At 51.3% G+C, this 26,034-nt stretch overlaps 1 protein-coding gene across 5 annotated transcripts; it reads right to left on the reverse strand.

Annotated features, from left to right (window-relative positions):
* Nucleotides 1-2,523: 2,523 nt before the first annotated feature.
* On the reverse strand, nt 2,524-24,690 carry SPP2 (secreted phosphoprotein 2). 5 transcript variants are annotated; one of them, XM_016158963.2, is made up of 8 exons: nt 24,503-24,690; nt 24,297-24,421; nt 17,674-17,796; nt 16,511-16,618; nt 11,952-12,006; nt 11,168-11,218; nt 8,924-9,019; nt 2,524-2,625 (listed from the first exon to the last, which is right to left on the reverse strand). In XM_016158963.2, the coding sequence occupies exons 1-7, from the start codon at nt 24,570-24,572 to the stop codon at nt 8,934-8,936; spliced, it is 618 nt and encodes a 205-aa protein (XP_016014449.2). In that variant the 5' UTR covers nt 24,573-24,690; the 3' UTR covers nt 2,524-2,625; nt 8,924-8,933. The 5 variants fall into 5 exon arrangements, with proteins under 5 accessions (XP_016014449.2, XP_016014452.2, XP_016014453.2 ...); XM_016158966.2 differs by lacking the exon at nt 2,524-2,625 and adding an exon at nt 6,401-6,839; XM_016158967.2 differs by lacking the exon at nt 2,524-2,625 and adding an exon at nt 6,934-7,447.
* Between the last annotated feature and the right edge of the window lie 1,344 nt (nt 24,691-26,034).

Here is a 26,034-nt window from a genome sequence, read left to right on the forward strand (position 1 = left end):
AACAGAAAATTATTCACTTGAGTTCTTGCCTGGAGGAATCGGATCATGTCTGTTCTTAGAAGAAACCCCGCTGAGCATATGGGGTGTGTGGGAACTGTACCCTCAATTTGTGTCTTTTGTGAGACCTCTGTTGCTTCCCACAGCCAATGAGCCCATGTCCCCACTAAGAGAGTTTCTCTTTCTGCTGACGTACAAACGCCCAGATGTACACAATTACAGACCAAACCAGACAGTTCCTCAGCCAGATACATGACCCAGCAGACTCCTGCCCTAGGACCAATGACTATTGCTAAACGGGGACTGGACATTTCAGGCCCAGAGGTTATCACCATTCTCTCTCTCCTGAAGAAGGGGGAAGAAACGTGCTGGCAAAGAGGCTCGGGAAAGGCTAGTGAACTCAGAGGCTGGCACATGACAGAAACATATCATTTACTTTACATGTGGTCGATATCCTAGTCTGACCACGGAGGAAATCACACTTGCCTTCTGTGGATGTTCCTTTATTAAACCAGGGGACGGGGAGTCGGAGGGCAGGGGAGATGCTATGTAGAGATTGTAAACATATGCGGGTGTCACACCATCGATACCCAAAGCAGATGAAGGCAGCACAGAAATCAACTACAGGTCACTCTCGCTTATGAATGTCAGTATAAACGACCTAAACGGAACAGTAATCACTAGGCTCAGCAGCATATTTAAAGAATAGTAAACCGCAACCCAGGGGGGGTTGTTCCAAGAATGCAAAAATGATTCAGTATAAGCAATATTGTAACGTAATTCACCATATTTTGTTGTCGGGGAAGAAAGACAAGTTCCAAATTTCGAAACTCAAATTCCAAAAAGACACATTTCGAAAGATGTTTGATAAAGCTCAGTGTGTGTGTGCTATAACCTCGTAACAGAGAAAGGAGAGACACACTCTTAAAGTGACTGAAAATGTGAACACCCCTTACACCGAACCAGAAGGCAGCCTCGTGCTTAACGCCGAAACACTAAAATGCTCCTTAGAACGTTAAACAAGGAACGAGGCAAGGATGCTTATCATTGTGCTATTATCTAACCTCGTTGGAATATATTAAAAAAAAAAAAAAAACAACAGGAAAAAGAAAGATGTGACGTTTGAAAACTGAAGAGGAGAAGGCAAAATTAATATTATTTGCAAAAGTTATACATATCCGTGGAATACGCTAGAATACCAACTGAAAATCTATTAAAAACAATATGAGAATTCGGTAGAAAGATAGGCCGAAAACCTTATATGTATTAGCTTTACGTTATAAGACATAATAACAAAGGATTTCATTTATGACGGCAAAAATAATATACCAGTATAGACTAGTAAATAAATTGTAAAAGAACTATGCCAAACATACACATACATACCTTTTAAACTCTGTTAAGGGGCATAAAAGAAGTCTTCAGTAAATGGAAATGTGTATCTTATTTTTTTTTTATTTTATTAAATTTATTGGGGGTGCCATTGGTTAATAAAATTATATAGCTTTCTAGTGTACGATTCTATAATACATCATCCATACGTTGAATTGTATGTTTGCCACCCAAAGCCATATCTTATAGAGCAAAACTCAAAAGTCCAAAGATGTTTTCTAAAGTAATCTACAAATTTTAAATAATTAATTTGATTTAAAATATCGACATAATTTTTTTTCAAAACTTGGCAAGTTGATCTTAAAGTCAGAATAAAATAAGCATTTTCGAGACTATCCAGGAAAGTTCTAAAAATTATAGACAACGGGGAGCGAGGTGGTCCCCAGCCGGATCAGACATTTAAAAGCTGTCACGGGTAGAGCAGTTTGCTGCCGAGCAGGAATAAACAGCCACGTCTACATCAAGGTGCAAATGACCCAGAACGTCTTACTGTATCACCCATCCAGAGAGTGGTGCTCAGGGGCTCCCGACGCCTTTGTGGGAAACTGTAGAAAGGGATGTGGGCTTCAGCCTCGCCGCCGAGGGCCTGGCTGCCTTCCATTCTGGTGATTCTCACATCTTCTGATTGCAGCAGGCTGACCACTCAAAGTGCTGGCTCTGGATAGGGCACCGCACTGGAGCAAATTTCTCAGCATGTGGTTTGGGGACACGGACCTCAGGTCTTGGGTGTTTTCCTGGTGCTGCTGCTTTGGCAAAAAGCCAGCGTTGGCTATCGGCTTCCTGGACTGAGACGCCCAAAGCCGACCAACCTACGGCAGCATTTTGGCAGGTGGGGAGGTGCTTGCCTCTCGTCCCTTACTCCCCAGATAATTTATTTTTAAAAATTAACATCGATCACAAAAGGAAAGACACGTTTTGACACCGAGCCACCTGGGGCTGTTTGCTTTTTTTTAAGAAAAAAGATTTTACGATCAATGACTATTGATCTAAAACATCCATTTGACATCATTGCGCTGAACATGGCCACTTTGTGAGTCTCAACTCCTAAAATTCTTAGCTAATGCTAATCTTGTGACCATAGCTTCTTATGTAAAAATTTGATAGTGACTCCTATTTTTAAAAGAAATCAGGCGATGAAAGAGGAAAAGTAAGACATTTATTAAGGACTGGAGCCGGTCAGAGGGAAAATTACGACTCTTTCTTCGCTGGAAGCTCTGTTCCTTCCAACGCAGTTTGCTGTTAAGAGAGAGAAAGAGAAGAGGTTAGACCTTGCTGTGTGTGTCTCGAGTGGTTGTGGTAGAGCCGGAGGACCCAGACTCCTGGGCGCCATTCAACAAGGAATCCAAGATGGTACTGGATACCAGGGCAGCTGGGCCACATGGCCGGCCCCTTGAACGAAAGAAACAGGGTGAGACACACCTACGGGGAAGAGAGGCGGTCATCTGGGTCCAGGAAACAAAGACGCAGCCCCCAAAAGGAAGATCAAGTCTCAGAAAGGGAAGGGCCCCAGGGGCCCTGAGGAAAGGCTACGGCCAGGTGCTGGGACTCGAGCTGACCTGAGCCAGGTGGTGGGAGAGCGGGAGGAAGGGACCGGTCAAGCTGGTAAAGGAGTCAGATGGCCTCAGCTGTGGTCATCCGGGGGCGAGCAGGTGGAGGTAGGGACAGTCATGCTTTCATCCATCCATCCGTCCAATAAATATGTATGCATTGAGTATCTTTTGGGAGGTTACAAAGATCAATAAGATATAGCCCTCATCTCCAAAGGGAAGGAGGGAGGGGGGGAGGAAGGAAGGAAGGAAGGAAGAAGGAAAAAAGGAAAGGAGAGAGGAAGAAAGGAAGGGAGGGAGGGATTGAGGGAGGGGAGACAGTTGAGTCCAGTACAGCAAGTGCAACTCCAGGGAGGTCCGCGAGCAGGGACCCCACGGAGGGGGGCACCTGGAGAAGACAGGTCTGCAGGCGGGCTGCGGGCGGGGGCCTGGCAATGCGGGTCAGCCCCAGAGGGGGGCGGGGAGTGCTGGAGGATTAATCAGCCGTGTGACTCCCTAGAGAGAAGCAGGGGCTGCAGACAGGGGCCACGGCAGTGTGGGGAGGCCCCGCTCTACCCGTCCTGCGTCGCTGGGGAGTCTAGGCCCCTCCCTCCAGGTGGGCAGGGCCTTGACCTGCGGGGACTGGTGGTGACATGCTCTGGTGGCAGGGCAGAGGTGGCCGCGAGGGGCACAGGACGAGACTGGGAGGAAGGCGCTGGCCTCAGCAGGCTAGCGGGTATGAGGAGGCCAGAGCTCGGAGAGCAGGGCGCGGGGCTGGAAACGGCCCAGAGGAAGGGCGAGCAGAGCTGGGCGAGCAGAGCTGGCGAGCAGAGCTGGGCGAGCAGAGCTGGGCGAGCAGAGCTGGGCGAGCAGAGCTGGGCGGCTGGTCGGGTGAGGGCGGGAGGGGGCCGGGATGGCTTTGTTCGGGGTCCGGGTAACCTGGGAGGTGAGTTGGAACCAGGAGGAAGAACTGGCCGGGAAGGGAAGAATTCCCCTTGGAGCGTGTGGCAGGAGACCGGATGGAGGCGCCTGGCTCGCCGCCCCGGTCAGGCTCCAGGCCAGAGGGCAGCGAAAGCAGAGGTCGGCGCCACCCCCAGACGGGCGGCATGAAAGCCCGGGGTGCTGGGCGGCACCTGGAGATGGGGGACAGTGAGTGGAGCGAGAGGCATGGCTGGAGCTGGGGGAGCATCGCCGTCGGGGAGCAGGAGGAGAGGGCAGACCTGTGAGGGGCAGAGGGGAGCCGCGGCTGAGAGGAGAGCTGGGCGGGGCGCAAAGCAGGGGGCTGACGTCGCAGCCGCGGCGGGAAGGGGGGCAGCAGCGGCCGGGAGGTGGCCTAGGGGCGGACGCGGAGCAGGGACGGCCAGCGCTGAGAGGGACCGGGGGCAGCAAGTGCGGCCGGCCTTTCTTCAAAGCCCTGATGAGAAGGAAACAGAGACTGAAGAGGAGCGCGGGCGGCCGGGGCCAGCCGGGGCGGAGCCTGGGCCTGGGCCGGGCACGCGGGGGAGTCGCCCGCGCTTTCACGCTCCGTCCGGGACGAGCTCAGGGGGAAGAACGGGCTGCGCCTCCCAGCTCGCATGTCCCCGGTGCCGTGGGACAGAGACGGCGGTCGGCAAACAGGTGTCCTTCTGGCAGCCTGCTCAGTGCCGCGGGCTTGGCACTTTGTCCCCTGCGTTGGGGCTTTTGCTGCTCAAACTGGTCCCCAGTGTTCCGGGAACAAGAAGGCCGCGAAGCGCCCCGTGGGGGTAACGCGTGTGTCGGACGAGCTTCGCTCGGGCGCGAGCCATGAGCCGGCGGTGGCGCTTTCGACATTAATAAATCAACTGCAGACGTTAAACGAGGTGCCTTTAAACAGACGCTCACGTCGATTGTGACCAGAGGCCGCGGGCACCTCACCCCGTATCTCCCACGGGGGCGGCGGTGGGTCGTCGGCATTCGCTAAGCGGCGTTCGCAGCGACTCCCCGGGTGACGCGGGGGACAAGGAGGGCCTGCGCTCCGTGGCGCCGGCGGCAGGCCTGGGCAGTGAGCCTCAGGGCCTCCGAGCGGGGGGTCAGGAGGCAGAGTCCCACTCAGCCGGGTCTCCACGCCCGACCTGAGCGCCGGCGGGGTCTTCTCTGTCTCGTGTTGGGGGGCAATCGTGGGGGCTCGTGACAAGAAGTCAGTAGCGGGCCTGACACCCGGCGTGGACATCCGCAAGCTCGCGAGGAGGCCGCGCGTTTGGAGGCCGCCCCTCCCACGAAGCTGGTGAGAGGTACGTATGTCGTCAGCGCTTCCGGCCAAGCAAAGGCTTGGCCTTCCGGGTGGCCACGACACACCCAGCCTCACCCGGCACATGGCGTCTGCAACTAATCACCCTCGCTTTGCCCTCCCGCGCCGTTTTCCGGACAGGGAGATACCGTCACGCGGTAGAGCCGCACGGGCAAGGCAAGGAGGGCCTCGGAGACAGACGCATGTCACAGAGTGAGGCCCCAGCACCCTCGTCTCCGAAACAGAGGTGCCAACGACGCAGCGTCATCGGGACAGTGGCGAGGTGGACGTCATCAAAGTGCGTGCCGGGCCCAAACAGGCCCGGGCCCCTCGGGAGTGCCAGTCTTCGTCTGGGCAGGGGACAGGCCCGAAATGGGCATTCGGGGAACCTGCGTTGAACAAATTGTTAAAACCACGGGCCTGGTTCTCTTCGCCAGGCAGCGAGTGACGACGGCCCCGCCGAGGATCGCCACCTTCCCGGCCCTCGGGCGGAGGAGTCGGAGAAGCCCGTCCGTACTGACGGCCGACGCGAGGGACAGCGCTTGGCTCACGCTGCTCCGCGCCGGGCGCTCGGTGTGGCTGCCGGTCTTCCTGCCACTACGCAAGGAAAACGTCTGGACTCTTCCAGCCGCAACGATCAAGAAAGCGCGAGCCCCCCAAACAGAGTCTTTGCAACATGAGAGCTGGGACCTGAGGTGCCGTATTTCCTACTTTGGAATAGCAAATAGGAAAACGAAATTCAGAGCCCTTTGTTAAAATAGTCGCTCTCACTAGCCGCTTCGCTATGCGAAATGATGTCCTAGCAACCTGAAGGAATCCTGGAAGAGCGCATGTTCAGTTACAAAATCGCTCACTCAGCTCCCGTTTTGTTCCAGAAACTGGGCCAGGCTCTGAGGATTCCGGGGTACGCGAGCCAAAGTCCCCTCCTCCAGGAAGCTAACCACAATGAAAGCATAGCTCCCAGTGTGAAGCCTCCCTGACCCCGGTCGCCCCTTCCCGCCTTGCGACCTGACTGAACCCTTGCTACGTTCTAGACACCGCTTTTAGCATTATGAAACAAAAGATGTTATTATCAAGAATTTAAAGCAGACACCATTAATCTTATTCTTCTTGTTGTTAAACTAAAATGATTAATAGGGATAACAAGGTAGGGTGTCCCCCAGGAGTTCGTGGTTCAGGAGAGGGAAAAAAAGTTAAAATAATAATAATAATAATAATAATAATAATAATAATAATAAGCCTTTGAAGAATCAGAGCCCGAGAAGTTAAGGGGCCGGGTCACTGTCTCTGCTCGTGAGGATCCCTGCTCGCAAGGCCTGCCGACCCGCACCCCGCAGCCCCGCCTGCCCGCCGGACCCCTGTGCTGGCCTTGCCAGGCCCTGCTGTCCTGGTAGGAAACTGGGAGCAGGGCAGACACCTGCCCTGCTGAAGGTCACGGGAGGCCGGGGACACAGGCGGGACCACAGTCCCAGTTAGTGGCCAGGCCAGGTGGCGGCCTTCACCCTTCGGTCTGTGCTGCCTTCAAAGAGACGTTTTGGCTGTGATCGGTTTTTATAGACATCAGGCCGCAAATCCATATTGTGATACATGTATGTGCACACGCCCCGTCTAGGCTTACAGCTCACAAACGAAATACAGCCAATCCAGGGAGAAGTCTGTTTTCTACCCTGAGGGATGCTCTGTAAACCAAAATAAATAAATAAATAAATAATTTAAATTTACGAAAAAAGAATGTGATGAGTCCGTTTCTTCATAATGAGTAGTTTCTTGATCTCAGTACGAAGCTGTTTTTTATTTTTAGGGTGTGTACAGATTCGAAAGAAAGCCTACCATTTGCATCTTTCATCCAGTATGACCTCACTGACAAATTTTCCTTCTATTTTAGTAAGAAGTCAGTTGATTTCTTTCAAATTCTGGCAGTTAAAAATTAATTATGCTATGTTTAGCTGGTTTGGGGGAGGGGGGGATAAAAAGATCTCGAAAACTCAAAATAAAGGATTTTATCATTCGCTTAGAAAAAATACTTCCTGCGTGCTTGCTGCGTGCCCAGCTCTGTGCAGGGACCTGGGAGCCGACGGAGTTCCCTGAGCCCCGAGCCCAGGGCGTCTGGTGGGGACAGGTGGGGCAGAGAGGAGGCAGCGACGGCCGTGCCCCGTGACGAGGACTTAGGGAGGCCCACGAGGGACGCCTTTCCGACTTGGGAGGCGACGCTGAGCTGAGGCCCGGATGGGGAGGAGGAATTGGCCGGGTGGATGGATGTTCGAGGCAGAGGTCACAGCAGAGAAACCTGCAGGCATTCGAGCATGGCAGGAGCTGAGGGGCCAGGCAGACCTGTGAGGGAGGAAGCTAGGGACCCGGGCAGGGCCAGGTCACCAAGGTTTTCGTGGGCCACGCTAGGGAGCCCAGACTTTTTCCTAAAAGCATACAGTGCTATGGCAGCCGCAAAACCCATGAAGGCTCAGGCTCCCTTATTCACGTGTGTGTGTGTGTGTGTGTGTGCAAAAGGAACGTGTACTGAAGTGATAAATCTGAAGATTCCTTTTAAGTGTGTCCTTTATGATGCCCCTTGACCACTTAGGAGCCTTCGAAACTACATAGGTACATTTGCTCCCATCCCGAATAACTGGGAATTTCTGTGCCCGTGAGACGCGGTGATGCTCAGCGGGGGTCTGGAAAACCGGGCCGAGTCTGACCCCCACACAGCCCTGGGGCCGAGCCGCGGCTCTTCCTCTTGGCTCGGGGTCGGCCCTTTGCACAGCCCGGAAGTGAAGCGGGCACGCGGGGCTTTACGTGGAGAAGGACCAGAGCCTCCTCTGAATTTCCAGATGAGCCTGAGGACGGCGCGCGAGGTGGATGGTGTGAGACCAAGCCCTGAGGCAAGAGGTCGAGCGACAGCTCGCGGCGAGGGTCGTGGAGGGCTGGGCCATGGCCAGACGACACGCGTGGGCCGCACCGGGGAGACCAAACGCCCGGCGACGTCGGAGGGACACGGGGGGAAAGGAGAATCGGAGACGCTCGGACATTTTGGGCGTGTGAAAAGTGGGTGAAGGGTGACGCCTCCGAATAAGAAAGCGCCGGAGAGGAGGCCGGTGGCGCTGTGGTCGCTCCCGGGGGTGGGGTGGGGCGGCCACAGCAACTGCGCCTAGTGGGCAGCCGGCTCCAGGGCCTGCGTCCCAGGCAGAGCATGGCACGAGGTGCACGTCTGGAAGGAATTTCACAGCAGAGACACAGCCCGGCAAAGGGGAGCGACGGGCAGTTATCTACAGAGGGAGGAAAGAACCGGGCTGAGGAGATGGTGCGGACCGCCACCAGGATCTAAACCGCCGAGGAGGAAACGGAAGGCAGAGCAGATGTCACGGGATCGCAGGATGAAAACCCGGTTCGCACGAAGACGGAAAGGAGAAGGGGGGTGGGGAGGCGTATCGGGAGCCTAGAGCACAGCGACCTCGAGAAGCTGAGCCGAGGTCGGGTCGGGGGCAGCTGCTGGGGTGGCGAGGGGCTGTTCCGCTTGACCTCCGTCGTTTGTCGAAGCGGGGAACCCTGACCCTGCCGATGGCGACAAATGCAAAATGCAAAAGCCCCGGGAAGAAGATTGAGGCCGCGATAGCGAAGAGACAGGTGGGAAGCAGGATCTGGGAGGAGAGGGGCGAGGAGGGGCGGAGAGGCAGGGACGTCCTCAGGCGTGGGGGCCACAGTCTGAAGGCGGCCGCCCCACGTAGCTTCTATTTCTAAATACGCGTGTTTTCGACCCGGGTCCCCTTACCTCCAGGCTGTTACTCGAAGCCCGTGTTGATTCTCGCTCTGTGCCCCTGGTGCGAGCGCCTTCTGTTTCCGGGAGGAAGGACCCGTCTCCCGATCTCTGAAAATAGACACGGATGTGTGGGTCTGTCAATCCCGTCGCGATCTAAGGCGGCGTGGACCGCGTGGCCACACATCGACGTGAAGGATGGTGACCGGCGCAGCCCGCGCGCGGACGGCCCCAGGAGCACCCAAGGTCACGGCGGCTTCGCCCTCCGCGTCGAGCCCTGCCAGGCGCTCCCTGCGTGGTGTGACGGCCACGCCCGGCGCCCACTGTGTTACCACGTGTGATCGGTCTCAGCCACCACTGCGCGCCCGCAAGCACGGGGACCGTCGCGTTTCTCTCTCGGTCCTGTGGGGTCTTCCCGGTGCTTGTCACGCAGAGTTGCTGAGCCTAATTAAAATGCCACGTTCTGAGCAGTCTCTGGGGCAGCCGCACATCCGCGTCAGTGATGTTTTCAAGGCCAAAAAAGTTTATTTAGAATTTGGCTCTGGAATTACCCTCTGAGACATGCAAAAAGGATCAGCCCCGTTAATTTACGTGGTATTTTTCCAATGTGGTAGCCAGCCTCCAAGATGGCCTCCAGATATTCATACTCTTGGGCATTTCCCTCCCACACTGAACCAGAGATGGGCTGTGTGATTAATAAAATAATGCAGGAGTGATGGAATGTCACTTCTTTTATTGCTAATAAAAGACTATTCCTTTTGTCCTGGGTGCTCTGTGCGCACACGCTCTCTCTCTCTCATAATTTTATCTGCAGAAAGCCAGCTGTCATGTTTCAAGGACATTCAGACAGTCCTGAGGAAAGGCCTATATGATGAGAAACAGAAGTCCAACAGCCCATGAAGAACCGAGACCAGCCAACAACCGTGTAACCTTAGAAGTGGATTCCTCGGCGCTGGGCAGGCCATCTATTGAGGTCGCAGCCTCAGTCAACATCTTGTCACAAGCCTTATTAGAGACCCTGAGCCCGAAACACCCAGCAAAGCTGCCTCTGGGTCCCTAGTCCTCAAAAACCGTGAGATAATTAACTTTTGTTGATTTAAGATGGGGTAATTTGACACAGCAATAGATAACTCATGTACCCAAGTTGCTTATTAATTTGATTAATCAGATCTCTTTCTAAATATCTTTTGGGTATTTCCAAAATCGAATTTAATGGCAAATATTTTCCAACAGTACAGAGATTCAAAAGAATGGGCTATAGATTCTGGAGGCAATTCTAAAAGAAATGTTCGAAAAATGTCCCACAGTGGTCACACTGTTGGAATAACTGTGTATTCTCCCAAGTGACCACTTGGAGAAGATCTAAAACCTGGACATTATTTTTTAATCAAGCCTCAGATCACAAGCCCTGGAACTTCAAATAAATTGGAGAATCTCTAATGAGGACCAGACACTGAACTCGATGAAATATTACTGTGTTATTCATGCTAATGGAGATCTCAGAACATCAGGTGAATTTCACAATCCTTCTGGAAAGCAGCATGGAAAAAAAAACTGAGGTTTTAGAGTCTGACAGATCTATATCAAAGTCCTGCCTCTGCCACTCACTAACTGGATCAAAGTCCTATGCTGGCCATGTGGCCTCTGACAAGTTACAGAAACCCACGGAGCCTCAGCTGGCTCTTCTGCAGGATGAGGAGGAAGCCGGTGCCGCCTCATAGGACGATGGCGAAGGCTGAAGGAGGAACTGAGTCAAGCAGGTCGCACAGAGTGAGCATTTTGTCTACACAATTAATGCCATGCATTATCAGTCATGTCTTCCCTATGAGCAGGTAACACACCTGGTCGACAGAGCTATCACAAAGATTAAATGAGGAAACTGATCTGTAAAAGGGAGAAGCTAATTAACTGTTAAATTCATCTGCTCACCACGAAGTCCAGTAGAGGGCGGAGGGCGGAGGGCAAAGAAGAGATGGAAAGGGCGTGGGCTACGCAGAAAGCCCACAGGTGGAGCGGGGGAAGAGGTCGGCGCCGACGTCCAGAGCCAGAGGTGACCTTTGGATTCCTGGTACCTCGTAAGTGAGTTTTAATGCTTCAAGATTACCTTTTTAAATAATATGCAAAGCAGGTTTATGCAGCATTGTACTATCTTTCTGTTTTCACTTAAAATAGTTTGCATTTCAGGGATTCATCTCCCAAGAAATGGCTTCACGCAGCAGGGCCTGTTTCTGTGCTGAAGAAGAAAGTAGGACCACTTACCGAGGGATCGTTCATAAAACTGCTCGTTTCCGGGTCTGTCAGGAAGGAGACCTGTAACACAGTCAGTCATAAGGCAAGGCCCCTCCGCCCCCTTCCAGAATGTTCTGTGATTCTATTATTGATGTCCCATGTATGCCTCGTGAGCAAGGAGGAGGCAGTGGGAGATCCCCAGGGTTTTGCCATGGTCAGCACCAATAGGAAAACGCCTCGGGAACAAAAAAAATGGCTCTCAAGCCTCACACAGAACATTAACCAATCCCGCTTCAAAAGAGACGTGGCGCAAGAAGGAAGAAAAGAGCCCCCCACCCCATCCGCGGCTCACAGAGCTCTCGTCACACAGCCGGAGTCACCGAACTCGGCCTCAGCCGGTGAGATGACATTCCACCCACAACTGCCAGCCACACGGTAGTGCACACCTCAACCCCGTAACTCGGGCTGCGCATCCAGGAGGGAGCAAGCGCGTTTACGCTTGGAAACCCTCTCAAGGTCAAAACCAACATCTCCCTTGCCTGTCTGACAGAGACGTCGGGCCAGCACATGAAATCATACATGGAAAGGCTCTGCGCAGATACAAAGGGGTACCTAGATGGAAGTTGTATCGCTATTGTCTCATGTTAAGAAAAAAAAAAAACAGGAATAAAAGGATATGTTTATTTTCTGTAATTACTGTAATTGTTCAAAGGTTGTGTATAGGTATTTCTGGTTTTAAATGACTCACTAACAGAAAGCTTCACAGAAAGTTGTCTCAAGAGAGAAACATTAAAAAGAACAGATTTCAACTTACCGAGTAGATAATCGTTTCTCCATCTAGAAGATCCCAATATATCCCCAAAAACCATCTACGTTAATTTAGGCGCCGGTACGTATCGGTACATGAAAGAGAGAAAAAAGAAAGACACTGTAAAAAATGCAAAGGGCTGTGGAGGACTCTGGTGTATCATGTAATTCATTTTTAATAAAACGCGGCAATATATTATATTAAATAACCGTATATGATATCAAGCATGTACATCTAAGAGAGTACGTGGGGAAAAGTAATTTACGTGAAGTTCAAATGAACTAAAACGCTTTCCGCTAGACTCAGAATTACCTCCGAATACTGCAGGCCAGACCGATGGAAGCGTGTTATATGGACTTGCAGACAGGCTGTGTTTAGGTCAGAATTTGGAGTTTTCTCTCTACGAAGTCTTCATATGTGTTCAGTTAGGTGAAAGATTATGTAAAAATATACGTCCACACAAAAACTTGCACTCAAATGCTCATTATTTACAGAAGTCAAAAAGGGAAATAACTGAAGAGTCGATCGACTAATAAATGGGTAAATCAAACGTAGAGCATCTATACGATGAAATCCTATTCAATAACATGAAGCAATGAAGTTCTGACACACGCTTCATGGACCTCCGATGATGCTAAGTGAAGTAAGCCAGCCACAGAACAACACACGTTTCATGATTCCATTTATATGACATGCCCAGAAGAGGCAAATCTACAGACACGGGAAGTAGATGAGAGGAGCCGGGAGGACGGGGAGCGGAGAACGACTACGAACGGGTATGAGGTTTCTGTCAGAGATGATGCAAAGTGCTGGATTCGTGTCGCAATGACAGTTGTACGACATGATGAATGCGCTAAAACCGCCGAACTGCACACATTAAAAAGGGCGACTTTTATGGTACGGAATTATAGCTCAGTAAAAGCGTTATTTAAAAAATAATAGGGACGTGTGTCTAGGTCAGGCCCATGGGAGTAACACCGAGACATACACATCTCCAGCCAGAACTAGAGAGAAACGCTCCCTCTTCCTCCTAAGTTTAGAGAATGTGAGCCTGGCATCGCCTGTAACCTTGCTTCCTGCTGCAAGGAAAAAGGAAGGTCACCTGCAGGAAGAGAGGGAGGAAGAGAGGGAGGGGAGGCGGAGGGAGGAGGAGAGGGATAAGGACAGGGAGAAGAAGAAACTGGAAGCGGCCCAGACAGTGCTGGAGGTTCCTAAACTGAGTTGTCCATTAGCCAACCCTCCCCTCCCTTTCTGGGAATGCGATCCGGGTCCGGGGCATTGTCCCATTTGGGCGTAGGCTATCTATGGTCAAATTTCCGGCTCTTAAAATGGAAGGAAGTAGATAAATACAATACTTATTGCCTCTCCTCCCCTGAGTGCAGAACTTCTGTTCAGTTATTCTTCCTCGGGTTCTCCCCTTCGGACTGTTTTTGGGTCTCCTGACTGAAATCTCAGCCAAAACTCACCCCACCCACTCCAAATCAGAAGGTCTCGTCTAAAGTCAAGTTCAATCGTCAACCTACAGGTGTTAGGATTGCGCTCTTGGTGGTGACTGCAGAGTCCATGCACTGTATAGAAACCTTTTCTCCTCTACACAGTCCTCCTTCAAAATGAAAAATAAATAAATAAAAAAATACTCACTACCCATAATTCAAAGATCTATTTGGTTAAGGAGAGGAGACTATAAGCAAGTTCAGAAATTTATTTTCTCAAATTTCTTTATAGCTTTTATACCTTTTAAAATTATGCCATGGAAAATCCAAGTTTCTTACATTCGAGACAATTTCTCTCATTATATCCTTACCAGATGACTCTGGGTTTTTTGTTTTCTTTTCAGTTTTATTTCTTCTATTTTCGACTTCCAACAATGGTTTATTTGTTCTGCGTCGGAATCCGTCCGTCTACTAGCTTTCATGTTTGTAGTGTCAACATTTATTTCACTGAAAATGGTTAATGGCTATTTTCTAATTTGTTTTCCATTTCTTGTAAGAAATCTGTTTTAGAGTTTCCAGGATTTACTTTAAATCTCCTTCTGCTTTCTTCTCATTCTTATGAATTGCAGAATTCTTTAATTTCAGAAATTATTTGCATTAATCTGCTCACCATTCTTTACGAACTCCTAATCGTTGAGGAAAAGCGACCTGGGAGTTTGCGCTAAAATCTGGTTTGTTTCGGGCGCTAACTTAACTTCACGTCAGAGTCTCCTTCAAAAATTTGGGATCGGAAGAGCAGCGAGCGGCCTTCTTCACATTGCGATGATAAAGTCGCAACGGGTTTACGGGTTGCCCGGAAGCAACCTCCCGAATCAAACGTGGCAGAGGAGTGAATTTAGTGCACCCTCAATTAAATTAACGCCATGTGCGTTAAAGGTCATAGAATGAACTGGAATCCATTGCTCTCAGCGCTCACTCCGGGCTCCTGGCCCCAGTCAGCACTGTCTCGCCCTTGTCCTGCTGGAGCCCCCATCCGCCCCTGGCTAATTCCCATCTACTCCTCGCCTACTCCGCTACTGCCCTAATTAGAACCCTTCAAGGTCCGTTCGCCATTAGGATCAACCAGCGGTGCCCCACATGACCCGTGAGACTGACCTTGAGCTGTCCGTCATCCTCTCCAGCCCCGCCCCTACGCCTCTCTCTGTCATTTGCTCATAATGGGTTTCTGTTCATTTCAACCTCCAGCTTCTCACGCTTTAGGGCGCTCCCCCGTGACCTCCCCTCCCCTCTGTCCTGACGTCCGCCCACCCTCTAGTTCTGTCTGAATTTCAGTGTTCCAGGAGAGCACCCCCTGCCCTCCACACAACATTCTGTCTTCTCACATGCTCCCAAATGCTCGCCCTGGTTGGTGGATGTCACTCAGGCTCATCTATAAAGGCCACAGGGCCAGGACTATGCTTGCCTTGCTCCTCGCGGCCTCCCAAGCTTTTCCCACAGAAACCACAAAATCAGCACCGACAAAATGCTTCTGAAACGACACGCTAGGTCCTTGTCCTACCTGGGCTAGCCGGGCAATGAGCACACAGATATGTTAGCTGTGAACCACATCTGACCTTCCAGATATTTTAATGGCGTCTAGAAAAGCAAGTGTTTTGTATATGCCTTGGGACCAAGAAAATAGGATCCTGAGGAGAGCACCCTGGAAATCACTTGGGGGTTAATCCTCAAAAGCTGCCAGTGTGAACGAGGTCCAGCAATCGGTTACGTTCTTCACTTTGTGTGGTCCTAGTAGCCTATGCAAAGTTCTCCCTGCACCAATAACACTGTCCCCGTAACTAAGGACGCTAGATGCATCACTTCCTAATTCTGAAGTGGGCTTCCATAAGGAAGGCTTTTGGGGTGATCGCTTCGTGAGTTATGCAAATGTCTAGTCACTACGTTTCTACCTGAAACTCATATAATACTGTATGTCAACTGTAACTGAAAAGTAAATTTAAAAAATAAATAAAAAATGAAATGGGCTTCCACATAAAATATTTAAAGCATAGATATGTTAATAATACGGGATAGTAACTTTTATGTGTAATTCTTGAAGTTGAAATTGTATGCTCTTTTAATGTAATTTTCACTACAGACTTAAATCTCGAAAAACGCAATAAAAATATGGGTGGGGAACGATGTCATTGGACAGATTTGGCTATATAATGGTAAAAAGCTTTTTTAAAACACTGTCAAGAATATTATCCCGTTATGAATAAGCAAATAAGGTAACAGTTACGTTTTTATTCCTGGAGTCAAGAGACATCCTTCTCTATTGTGCTCCTGACCACCTCCCCCTCAGCGATTTTCTATTCATTCAACAAGTACTTACCAAACACCTCGCCCGAATCAAACCCCATTCTAGACCAACAAAAAAATAATCCCCGCCCTCGTGAGCCATACCTTCTAGTAAGAAAAGCAGACAGACGACGAACAGACAGACAAATAAATATGTAATACGATTTCAAGTCAGACACGTAAGTATTGCTAATGCTATAGAATTATTACAAATCATTTCATTGCAGGCGAAGGAGGCGAGACGTGCCCCGCCGTCCGCTGCACGTCTGTTATGTGAGGATGCTAGCGCAGGTCTGTCATGTTCACCAACTCAACAGCCTCGCAGGGGGCCTTGGGCCTGGCATTTAACAGATGAAGAAGCTACAGATCATGAAGTTGAGGGCAAATAGTTTTGAACATGGGTCCAATAAATGACCCTCTTTGTTTTCTAGTAAACCTCAGTGGCATCGAGCTACGTGCCCAGACCTAAAACTTCGAAGGTTTGCTAATTGGTACCTTAAGCTGTTTTCCTAATCTGGGTGTGTTGTTGGGGGGGTGGGGAATAGAGAGAGAATGAGAGCTGAGAGAAGGAGGGAGAGACAGGGAGGGAGGGAGAGAGAGACGGAGAGGGTGAACCCCAGGAGGAAGTGAGGAATATTAGGAAGGAGATCTTAGAGGACTCAGAGTGAGGAAGCAGAGCTGCGCTTGCCCATGGCCGGGTGACGTTCTGGCTACTCCGTCACACCAGTCTGCTTGTCACAGACACACGGACCCGAAGGGGGGCCGTCCCGGGGGACATCGCAGCCCTGGCCATACCTCTTCACTGCTGCTAGACTCGGAGCTGGAGGACCAGCGGCAGTAAACCCACACGTCCTGCACGCGCTGGGCCGACATCCGCACGGTGCTTCTGCAGACGGCTGCTGGCTGGAAAACGCGCAACAGTGAGTCCCGTCCCCGTCCCCGGCGGCCCACAGAAAGGTTAGGGCCTGCCCGAGAAATCGGCGGCCCCGCGGGGCCGGGCGAAATGGCGCAGACAGAGAGGGAAACTCGCAGAGGCATTTCGCGTTTCCCGAAATGAAAATTCCTCAAGGCCTTAAGCGGAAACAAATGAAATATTTAAATATCCTTGAGGCGTTTGCTATGAGTCCCCAGGGAAAGCGAGCGCTCCCTTCATGAGCACCGACCGGGCTCCAAAAAGATAAAAGAAAAAAAAAAGAAATGGGAAAAACCCAAAGGACTCTGCTTTCCTCTTCGTCAGCCTCCGATTTCATGAGAAACAGACGCTTGTTGACAGGTGGGTCCTTTGTAAACCAGGCACAGAGGAAAGTTTCACGCAACAAATAACAAAACAAAGGATTTCTTTTCAGGATTTACATCATCCTGAAGCAACCCTGACGTAATCAAGCCGATTGCGTCAAAACCCCAGAATTCACACATCAGAACACAAACGCCTCGGGAAGCAAACGCTGGGCTGACGGTGCCGCCCATGGGTGGGTGCTGACCGAGCGTGGACCGCGTTCTGGTCACTGGGGACAGAAAACTGGACACGCCAGGGTCCCGACCCCAGGGAGCCGGAGCTAGTGGGGGAGACAGATATTACACAGCGCTCGACCACAAAATAATGTGAATCTCACTGCTGGTGTTTCAAATTATTGGAAGTAAAATTCGAAACGTCTCTGGGGCTGTCGGCCTCCTTGTATTCACTTCGCCATCATCGTCCCATTTTAAAGAGCAGGAGACCGAAGCAACGGGGATTAAATGATTCGCCAGGACCACTCAGGACCCCAGAGCTCAAGTCTGCTTCCACTGGGCGACACCCCACCCGGGCAACACAGGGTGGACCCGGTCAGTGCCCCCAGTGCGGCCGCACCCCAGCCAGCGGCCAAGCTCTCCGCGTGACTTGGAAACAGGTCACGGAAGCAGACGAGGCGCTTCCTCGCGCTGGCTTCTGGCGCGGCGGCTTTTCCTAGCACGCTTACCATGTAATAGCCCCTCTGGAAGTCGCAGGTAGCGGGGTCCTCTCCAGAACTGCTCCTGCACGTCGTCTCACGAATGCTGAACTCTAGGTCCATGCTCAAGCTGTCCTCATCCAGGACGTTGACCTTCAGGAAAACAAAGCCTCAGTTTTGCCATCGGTGTGTTTCTGAAGTTCACGGCGCTGCATGAGGAGAAAGCGTTATCGAATCATCCACCAATAAGGCAACCAGTCGCCTAGTTCCACGCCCTCACGCCGAAAACCAGAGGAAAAGGCGCTTTTTACTAAAGACACACAAAGCTTCAGGGAGAAGATGAAATAGGAATATGTATGTCCTACCTCCAAGGAAGCGTCGCATCTGATGACTTGCATTTACAATCGATCCTCATTTTTCGCAGACTCCATGCTGCCTACTAGCTAAAATTTATTTGTAACCCCGAATTTCAATTCTCAAGGTCTCTTTGAGGTCATTCACGGGCACGCACAGAATGGCAAAAAACTTGTCACCCGACGCACGGGTTCCCAACTGGGCTCAAATAGGGCGACACTCCGCCCTCTCGTTTCGGCTTTCACACTGCATGTAGTCAAGGGTCATTCTCAGGGTCCTATGTGTGCCATGCTTTTTGCCTTTTGTGCTGTGATCTTCTGTTTAAAATGGCCCCCAGGTGTAGCAAGTGAGTGCCGAAGTGCTGTCTAGTGTTCCTACGTGCAAAAGGCTGTGACATGTCTTATGCAGAAAATCCAGGTGCCACATAAGCTTTGTCACGCATGAGTTACGGCGCCGTCGGCTGTGAGTCCAATGCTAACACACAAGGTGTCTGTAAACACACATAAAACACGGTGATATTTTGACCGCTTGATGAAGATATCGCGACCGGAGGCTTGCAGGAAACTCGCCGCCATTCCCGTAGAAGCAAACATTCAGGGTTTATGAAGCCAGTCCTCGCGGCCTCACAGAATATAACGCCCGTGAACTCCATGTGTCTTTAAGTATCCTTTTCCCAAAAGAATGCTTCAGAATGTCTTAATTCCTTTCGTGAGTCATTAAGTGGCAAGAACATCTCTGCTGTCCAGGGGTACCCAGCCCCTCTTTCTGCTTCATCGGTTCTGACTTATGACTGACTTCCCTCGATGTTCAACTCCCTTCCCCCAAGGATGGGATGCTTCCCGATGAACCTGCGGCGTTCTGAGGACGCAGAAGCCTCGTGACTCACCGAGCGCCCACTGTGTGCCCAGCACCAGCGGCAGAGTGGGGGAGGTTCAAGGCCACGTAGATCCTAGTGGGGGCGCGTGCCCCACGACAAACACAGTAAGGAAACCAAATGAGACCATTCCAGAAGGTTATAGCGCTATGAAGGACAATATGCTAACGGGGGTGGCCGGGAGGAAGCGGCTACTCTAGAGAAAGCACCAGAGGAATCCTCCTGAGGAAGGCGTGTTTCAGCTGAGACTTAAAGGTGGGGTAGGAGCTCGCACATGAGGAAAAGCGGAGGCCGCATCTCGTGGCAGAAGGAACGTGGCTGGTGCGGCCGGAGCAGGATGGACAAGACGAGAATCAGGCGGGGCGGGGCAGGGGTGGGTGTGGAGAATCACGCACGGCGTGGCAGAGGGAGCTGTGCCAGGCGACTGACGGTCCTGCGGCCCGTAAGGGGCTTAGAGTTCATTCTCACGCAATGAGAAGTCCTCGGAGGGTTTTGAGAGATCAGAGCTGAGTCACCACGGCTGCTTCAAGAACAACACATGGGGGGCAGGGACGGGATGGCACCAGGTGGGGCCCCCCGTGGTCCAGTACCAGCAATTCCCCCAGGCTCCAAAACCTCTTCCCTCCAGCTCCTCAGCTCACCTCTTGGCAAATCTGAGTCGGCGACTCATTCACCCCACTGCCCAATGGGGAGGCCATCGGTGAGAACGTTCTGTGAGAAGCGCAGACCACTTATGGGTGGGAATAACAGGCTCGTGTAAAAAAACATGTTGTTTAGGAAATAAGTGGCCAGCTCCGCACTCAGGAAGGGCGTTGCTGTGTCTTTTTCTGACACGAGAGTCCTCGAGGAGTGAGGACGCAGCACAGGGGGGTTTTCTGAAAACAAGTAGGGCAAAAACAACCTGGCCATCAGTTACTACCACGTGCATTTATAATTTTAGAAGACTGAATATTAAATCTGAGCCTCATAAAAAATAAAAAGCTCTCCCACCAGCGGGGGAGCATTTCCAGGTCTTCGACTTTGATCACGCTTCAGAAATTTCCCTTCAAGCAATTCGATGAAAGCAAACAGAGACACAGACGCTTAGTTTAAAAAAAAAAAAGTGAAACTGGGTTTTTGAGTACAGATAATTTTATCGAACTCTAAGATGATTTTGCAAAGTATTTTTGCATCTGTAAGCGCTTTTTCTAAAGTAGATTTAAAAAGCCTAGTAGCTTCGCTTTTTCATTTGGACTCACATTCAGCCGGTGAATTTCTGCTCTGTGTTGTTTGCAAAAGGTAGAGCGACCTAACTGCTCAACAACAAGAAATCAACTGGAGAAAATCCAAAACCCAGCATTGCTGCTGAAACAAATCATAGTACTTTTACAACTGGTGTTACAATATGGTTCTGTTCTCCTTAAAATATATATTTTATACCTACATATGAAGAGAAAAGGAGACCAGAAGGTATTCTCTCACGTAGTCATAGTGAAGATCTCAGAGGAATGGATAATGGACGTTACTTTTAGTTTTTCTTTTTTTGTTGTACTTTCTGACTTTTTATAGGGAGCATGTTTTGATTCCTAATTTCAAAGAGAAATAAAAACATACAAGCACTGGAAGACCCATCACAGTTCTATTTGATCGTTGTAATGCTTACTTTCATGTGTCATCATGACTGGGCTACAGGGCCCAAATATTTGGTCGAACATTATTGTGGATATTTCTGTGGAAGTGTTTTTGGATGAGATTGACATTTAAATTAGTGGATCTTGAGTAAAGCAGACTACCCTCCATAATTTGGGTGGGTCTCGCCCAATCAGTCAAAATCCTGAATAGAACAAAAACTGACCTCCCTCAAGCAAAAAGAAATTCTACCAGTAGATGACCCTTGAGATTTGAACTAAAACACTTCCCTGGGTCTCCAGCCTGCTGGCCTGCCAAGTCAGTCAATCAAACAAACATTCTCAGATAGATAAGTAGAGAGATGATAGATAATAGATAGATAAATAGACAGATGGATAGATAGGTGATAGATAGACAGACAGTAGAACATACGCTCTAGTGGTTCTACCTGGCGAAGTCTGACTAAGACGGCGATTTACCTAATAAGCTCTTCTTATTAGGTAAAAAGTAAAGATCAGATCAATGATAGCGGGTAAAGAATAATTTAGAAAGCCAAAAAGCAAGACATGCAAAGAATGTGAAAGGAAAAATGGACAGAAGTGGGCATAGACACGAAGAGCCCCAAAGCTTCTGTGACTTTGCCCCCAAATGTCCCCGAGCCCCCCACCCTGCTCCCACGTGAGGCCTGGCTGCCCTTCCTCGCTGTCGGCTTCCTGAGGTCACTGTCTCGGCTTCTTCCCTCCCGCCCACTCCACACGGCAACTAGGGAGATCTCCTGCAAATGCGAAGATCCTCAAGGCCTCTCTTTGTTTCGAGCCCTCCCGGCCCCCGGCAGGGGCTGCCCACGGTCCCAGCTCAGGTCCGCTTCTCTGACCTCAGCCCTGCTCATGTGGTTCTAGCCGGACTCTCTCTTGGGGTCCTTCAAGGGCCTCCCAGTGGTCTTCTCATCCCCGGAACTTCTTGTCGCTGGGTGAGACCCAGCCCCCGCCCATTCGTCCATCAACGTGATCTGTTTCCTGCACAGTGTCTCCCGGTCTCTGAAACAACGTCATTCGTTTGTGGAACTGTGCGCCTTCCTCCCGTCCCCCTCCCCAGCCCCGCCCTTCACTTCCTCTCCCTGCCCGGTGGGGTCTGAGCTCTGAGAAAGCTCCGCCGGGTCGCCCTGCTTCTCTCCCCGTCCTCGGCACGAGGCCTGTGGCCGCCTTTCCTCTCTGCACGGGCGTCCCCCGAGGGAGCAGTCGGAGCGAGCCTGACGGCGACGATGGGAGGCAAGGACGCCGTCGCTGCCCGAGTCGCGCGCCTCGTTTTTCTCATCCTCTTTCACATGTGGTGCCCAAGAGGTAAGTCAGTTAAAACCAGTAGCAAGAGAATTTGATCCTGGTTCGCAGGTAAGGCCCAGTGGGCCACAGAGCAGAATGACCTGGAGGACAAACAGGTAGGAATACGAGCCCCGCCCCGGGAGACAGAGATGCCCCCCCCCCCCCCCGAACTAGGGGGCATTTCAAGCTCCCGGGTGGGGTTAGAGCCAGCGGGCTGACTCAGCAAACTCCAGAATTAAGTAGCGGGGCCGACCCTTCGCCCTAAGGCCACTGAACTCTGCCCCCGACCTCCGGCACGTATATAAACATGACCAAACCACGCGACTCCTTTGGACATATTCCTAGAAGTGAAACTATGAGATCGAAAGTTACGGCTTTGTTTAACATGCTAATAAATATGCTTGATACGCGTTTCCGAATTGCCTCCCAAAGATACATTTTCCTGATTGCACGCTCTCGTGCAAGTGCGAGTTCTTTTCCGCCTGTTATCCTTCCATTTCACCGTGTTATTTTAAGTCCGATTTGTTTGGCTATCGGGGGGTCGAACATTTTTCATGCCGATTTGCATTTCTTCTTCCAAGAGCCAGTGATCCCTTTTTTCATCTCTCTCCTGAGGATCCTGCTGCCTCTGAGTGTGTCTCTCGTGGCTACTAGTGTGGAGGGAGCTGTATATTGGGGACTGTTTTTAGAGCGTTTGTAAAATGTGCGACTCCTATGTACAGTAAAACAAATGCGACCCACTCCTAAGAGAAAGGACGTGTTGACAGACGGGAGAGATCAGAGTTTTCCTTCCGAACGGAGAGCAAACCAAGTGTGCATGGTAGGAGGCCGGTGAACGTCGCCTGCGACCGGAAAAGGCCGGAGAGGACCGAGAGGAGGCGGCCTTCCCCCTCGAACTGCAGCGCGCACCGGGCGGACAGCTCTCGCTTAGGGACGCGCTCATTAAGGCTCGCTGCACGCACAGCTAAGTGTGTTTATGTGCAGGCGCACGCGTGTCTGGGCTCCGGTCTGCGTGCTAGAACGTGGCCCGGGGGGCGACGCCTCGTGCCAGCTCACCTCCCGGGCCAGACCGCCAAGGTGCCTGCCGGTAATTGGCTCTCCCAGGGCCTATCCTCGCGTTTAATTAACCACTCACTTTCTTCTGTGGTGAGCGCCAGCTAAATGACAAGTAGCTATTCATCCGCCAGTTCCACAAGAGGACGCTGATTTCTGCACACCACAAGTGGGTTTCGTGAAATGCAAAAGATAGAAACCACTATGGCAGGATGCCAGGAATGGGATTCTCTCTTCAGGCCCCGTATCTGCCAGAAGAAAGAAGTCACACCTCGCCCTGGCAGACGACTGCTGGCATGTCACATTGCCACCACGCCACAATGCACAGGCTCCTCTCTGAGCCACAGTGGCCTGGTCGTGGGCTGGGCACCTAACGAGAGCCCGCCATCCTCAGGACCTATGGCCCAACCAGAAAATTCGAAGAATTTCCTAGGACTCTGGAAATTGGATGCTGAGCCATTTTCTGCAGCGAAGGGTCATGATGAATGTGCCGTATTTGGAGACCAGGGCTAAGAAACCATGAGCCAGGCGTTCTTCATGGTGAGAGAGGGAGCGAGGGGAGTGCCGGCTAAGGTGGCACCCGGCCGGGGTGGGCTACGTGAGCGGACAGGCAGAGGAAGCAAGGAGCACCGGGCCTCTGACGACGGGGGCTCCCGGCCAGGCCCCTGCTCCCGGCCCACCTGTAGGACCTGTAACTGAATAGAGCATCCCCACCTCCCGTCCGACCTGAACTAGCTGGAGGGCATTTTGAGGGCGTTTTGAGGGCATTTTGAGGGCGTTCCTGCCCCTCAGTGCCGGAACCATCAGGCAGTAAAAACGCCTGGGGGTCCGGACGCGGGGAGGCGACTAGCTGTCTACACTTCTCATTTCCTTTGAAGGATAGTTTTGCGTCTCTTTCTTCGCCTGTCACAGATGGAGCCATTGGAAGCCCGAGAAAATCCATCTTTCCGTTTCCCAGAGTTAACAGGAAACAGACTAGTGTTAAATTGACAAGGGAAGGTGGATTTCTTTAGCTCAAAAGCCAGAATTTATTTCCCAGAAATATTAGAAGCAGAACTGCTGAACTTAAAAAAGCCTCGTTTCTAATAAACGAGCAGTTCTCAATAAGGCATCTCGAGAGGACCCACGGGGACTTTGGCGGGGGGGTGGGGGGGAACATCTGGCAACGGGAAACGGGGCCGGAGGGAAGAATATGGCAGAAGAATCAGGCTCCAAAGGAGCTCGGAGGGCCTTGAGACGAGAATTGCAATTAAATCCTTTCTCTGTCAAAACAATAACAACAACAACAACAACAAAAACCCTGCGAAGGAGACGACTAGCTGTCATCGGTTTACACTGGAAAAACAAATTAAAAAAAAAAAAAGCGCACATCCAACACATGAGCAAAAGGGAAAGCAAGCCGGGGGGCAGGGCGGACCCGCGGCGAAGCGGGGATGCCTACTTACTCTTCTGAGGGAGCTTCTGAACGCCCGGAACAGGTACGGGCTCAGGGCCTGAGCGTTCACCTTGGCCACGGACGCGCTGAGGGCTTCCCGCAGGGAGGACGGGTCGTAGTCATACACCGGGAAGGCTGGGCACACAAGCACACGGGGCGCCGTGAGCCCGGGGTCCCGCGGGTTGCGGGCGGGGGCCTCGTCGTCCGGTCCCTTACCTGTGCAAGGCCAGCGCTGCGTTCCAAGGACCAACACCACGAGCGCCGTCCTCAGCACTGCTTGCTCCATTCCGGGGAGAGGAGGTTTCGTTCAGAGCCGGGGCGGCTGTGGTTGTGCGCTCGGGGGCGGCAGGGCCTCCCGAGGCGGCTCTTCGGCCAACGTGACCTGGTTTGCTCGCTCTGACTGGCGCGGTCCGCAGCTCCGCCAGGAACAATCGATCCCGCGGCAGATGTTTACTGAGGCCCCTTCCTGTGGCCTGGTGCCAGCGTGGGGCCGCGTTTGAAGTTTCGACCTCGACATGGGACTTTCGCCCACGGCAAAGGCATCCAGAGGCCCGGGGGCTCCTGTGCGCTGTTTGTTCTGCCTCGGTCTTAATTTTACCCTCATGTACAGCTGAATTCTCTGCATTTTAATTTTATTTTCAACACAATGATTAACTTTTGCCGTCTGTTAGTTCCCGCTCGTGTTCCTGAAGATCTTGCGGTTGACTGTTTATGAAAAGCGTGTGGTTATACCAAGATCTTTCTGGAAATTGTAACTGCAAAGCAGACAATTTAATCCGTAGGAGGCTTACGTCCACCTCTCACGGACATAGGCAACGACTCACTGTGACGCGCCTCCCCATCTACCACCCTCCTCTGCTAAGGGCAGCCGTGCACTTCGCCTGGATAATGGGGCATTTGCACAGTGATGGTTCTCGTGGACCACGAAATCCTGCAGTAGTTTGTGAGTCATTACAGCACGGAGATACTTCACGGTAAACACAGCTCGGGTTACGTGCAGGTCATTCTGTCGTCACGGGTCGGACGCTGTGCCGTGGCTCAGAAAGACCCGGACGTTCGTGGCGCCATCGTTTCGGGAGTGTGCCCTTGGTCATGACCCTCAGCATCTATGAACCTCAACCTCCCCACCTGTAACGTGGCGTAAATGGTTAGATGCAAGTGGTAAGATGTCAGGGTTCTCCGGAGAGACGGAACCAACGGGGTGTTTGCATACGTATCCTGTTTGTGTATGTCATATATTATAACATGTATTAGGTTTATATGTTGATGTTTCGTGCACTTACATGTTTACAGATGTAATAGATATATATAATTGGTGCTTATATATAAATTTATACTCTGATAGCTAGTTAGACAGATAGATAGAGTCTTATTTTAAGGAATTGGCTAACACAGTGCCAGAGCTCTGGTGAGTCCAAGAGCTTCAGAGGATGGCCCTGCAGGCTGGAGCCCCAGGAAAGAGATGCAATCCACAAGCAGAATTCCCTCCTGCTCGGGCCTACTGAGGCCTACTAACTTGCCTACTAAGGCCTTCGACTGATTGGATGAGGCCCGTCCACGCTGTAGGGAGTAACATGCTTTACTCACAGTCTATTGATTTAAATGTTAGTCTCATCTTTACAATCTCTTCAGAGAAACATCCAGAATAATATTTGACCAAATATCTGGGCACCACGGCCAAGTCGACGTGTGAAGCTAATCATCACAGAAAAATTAAATCACAAAGCCTTGAAAGAGCGCTTGGAAAA

This window comes from Rousettus aegyptiacus, unplaced genomic scaffold (genome assembly GCF_014176215.1).
Source record: "Rousettus aegyptiacus isolate mRouAeg1 unplaced genomic scaffold, mRouAeg1.p scaffold_m13_p_2, whole genome shotgun sequence".
Classification (NCBI taxonomy): domain Eukaryota; kingdom Metazoa; phylum Chordata; class Mammalia; order Chiroptera; family Pteropodidae; genus Rousettus; species Rousettus aegyptiacus.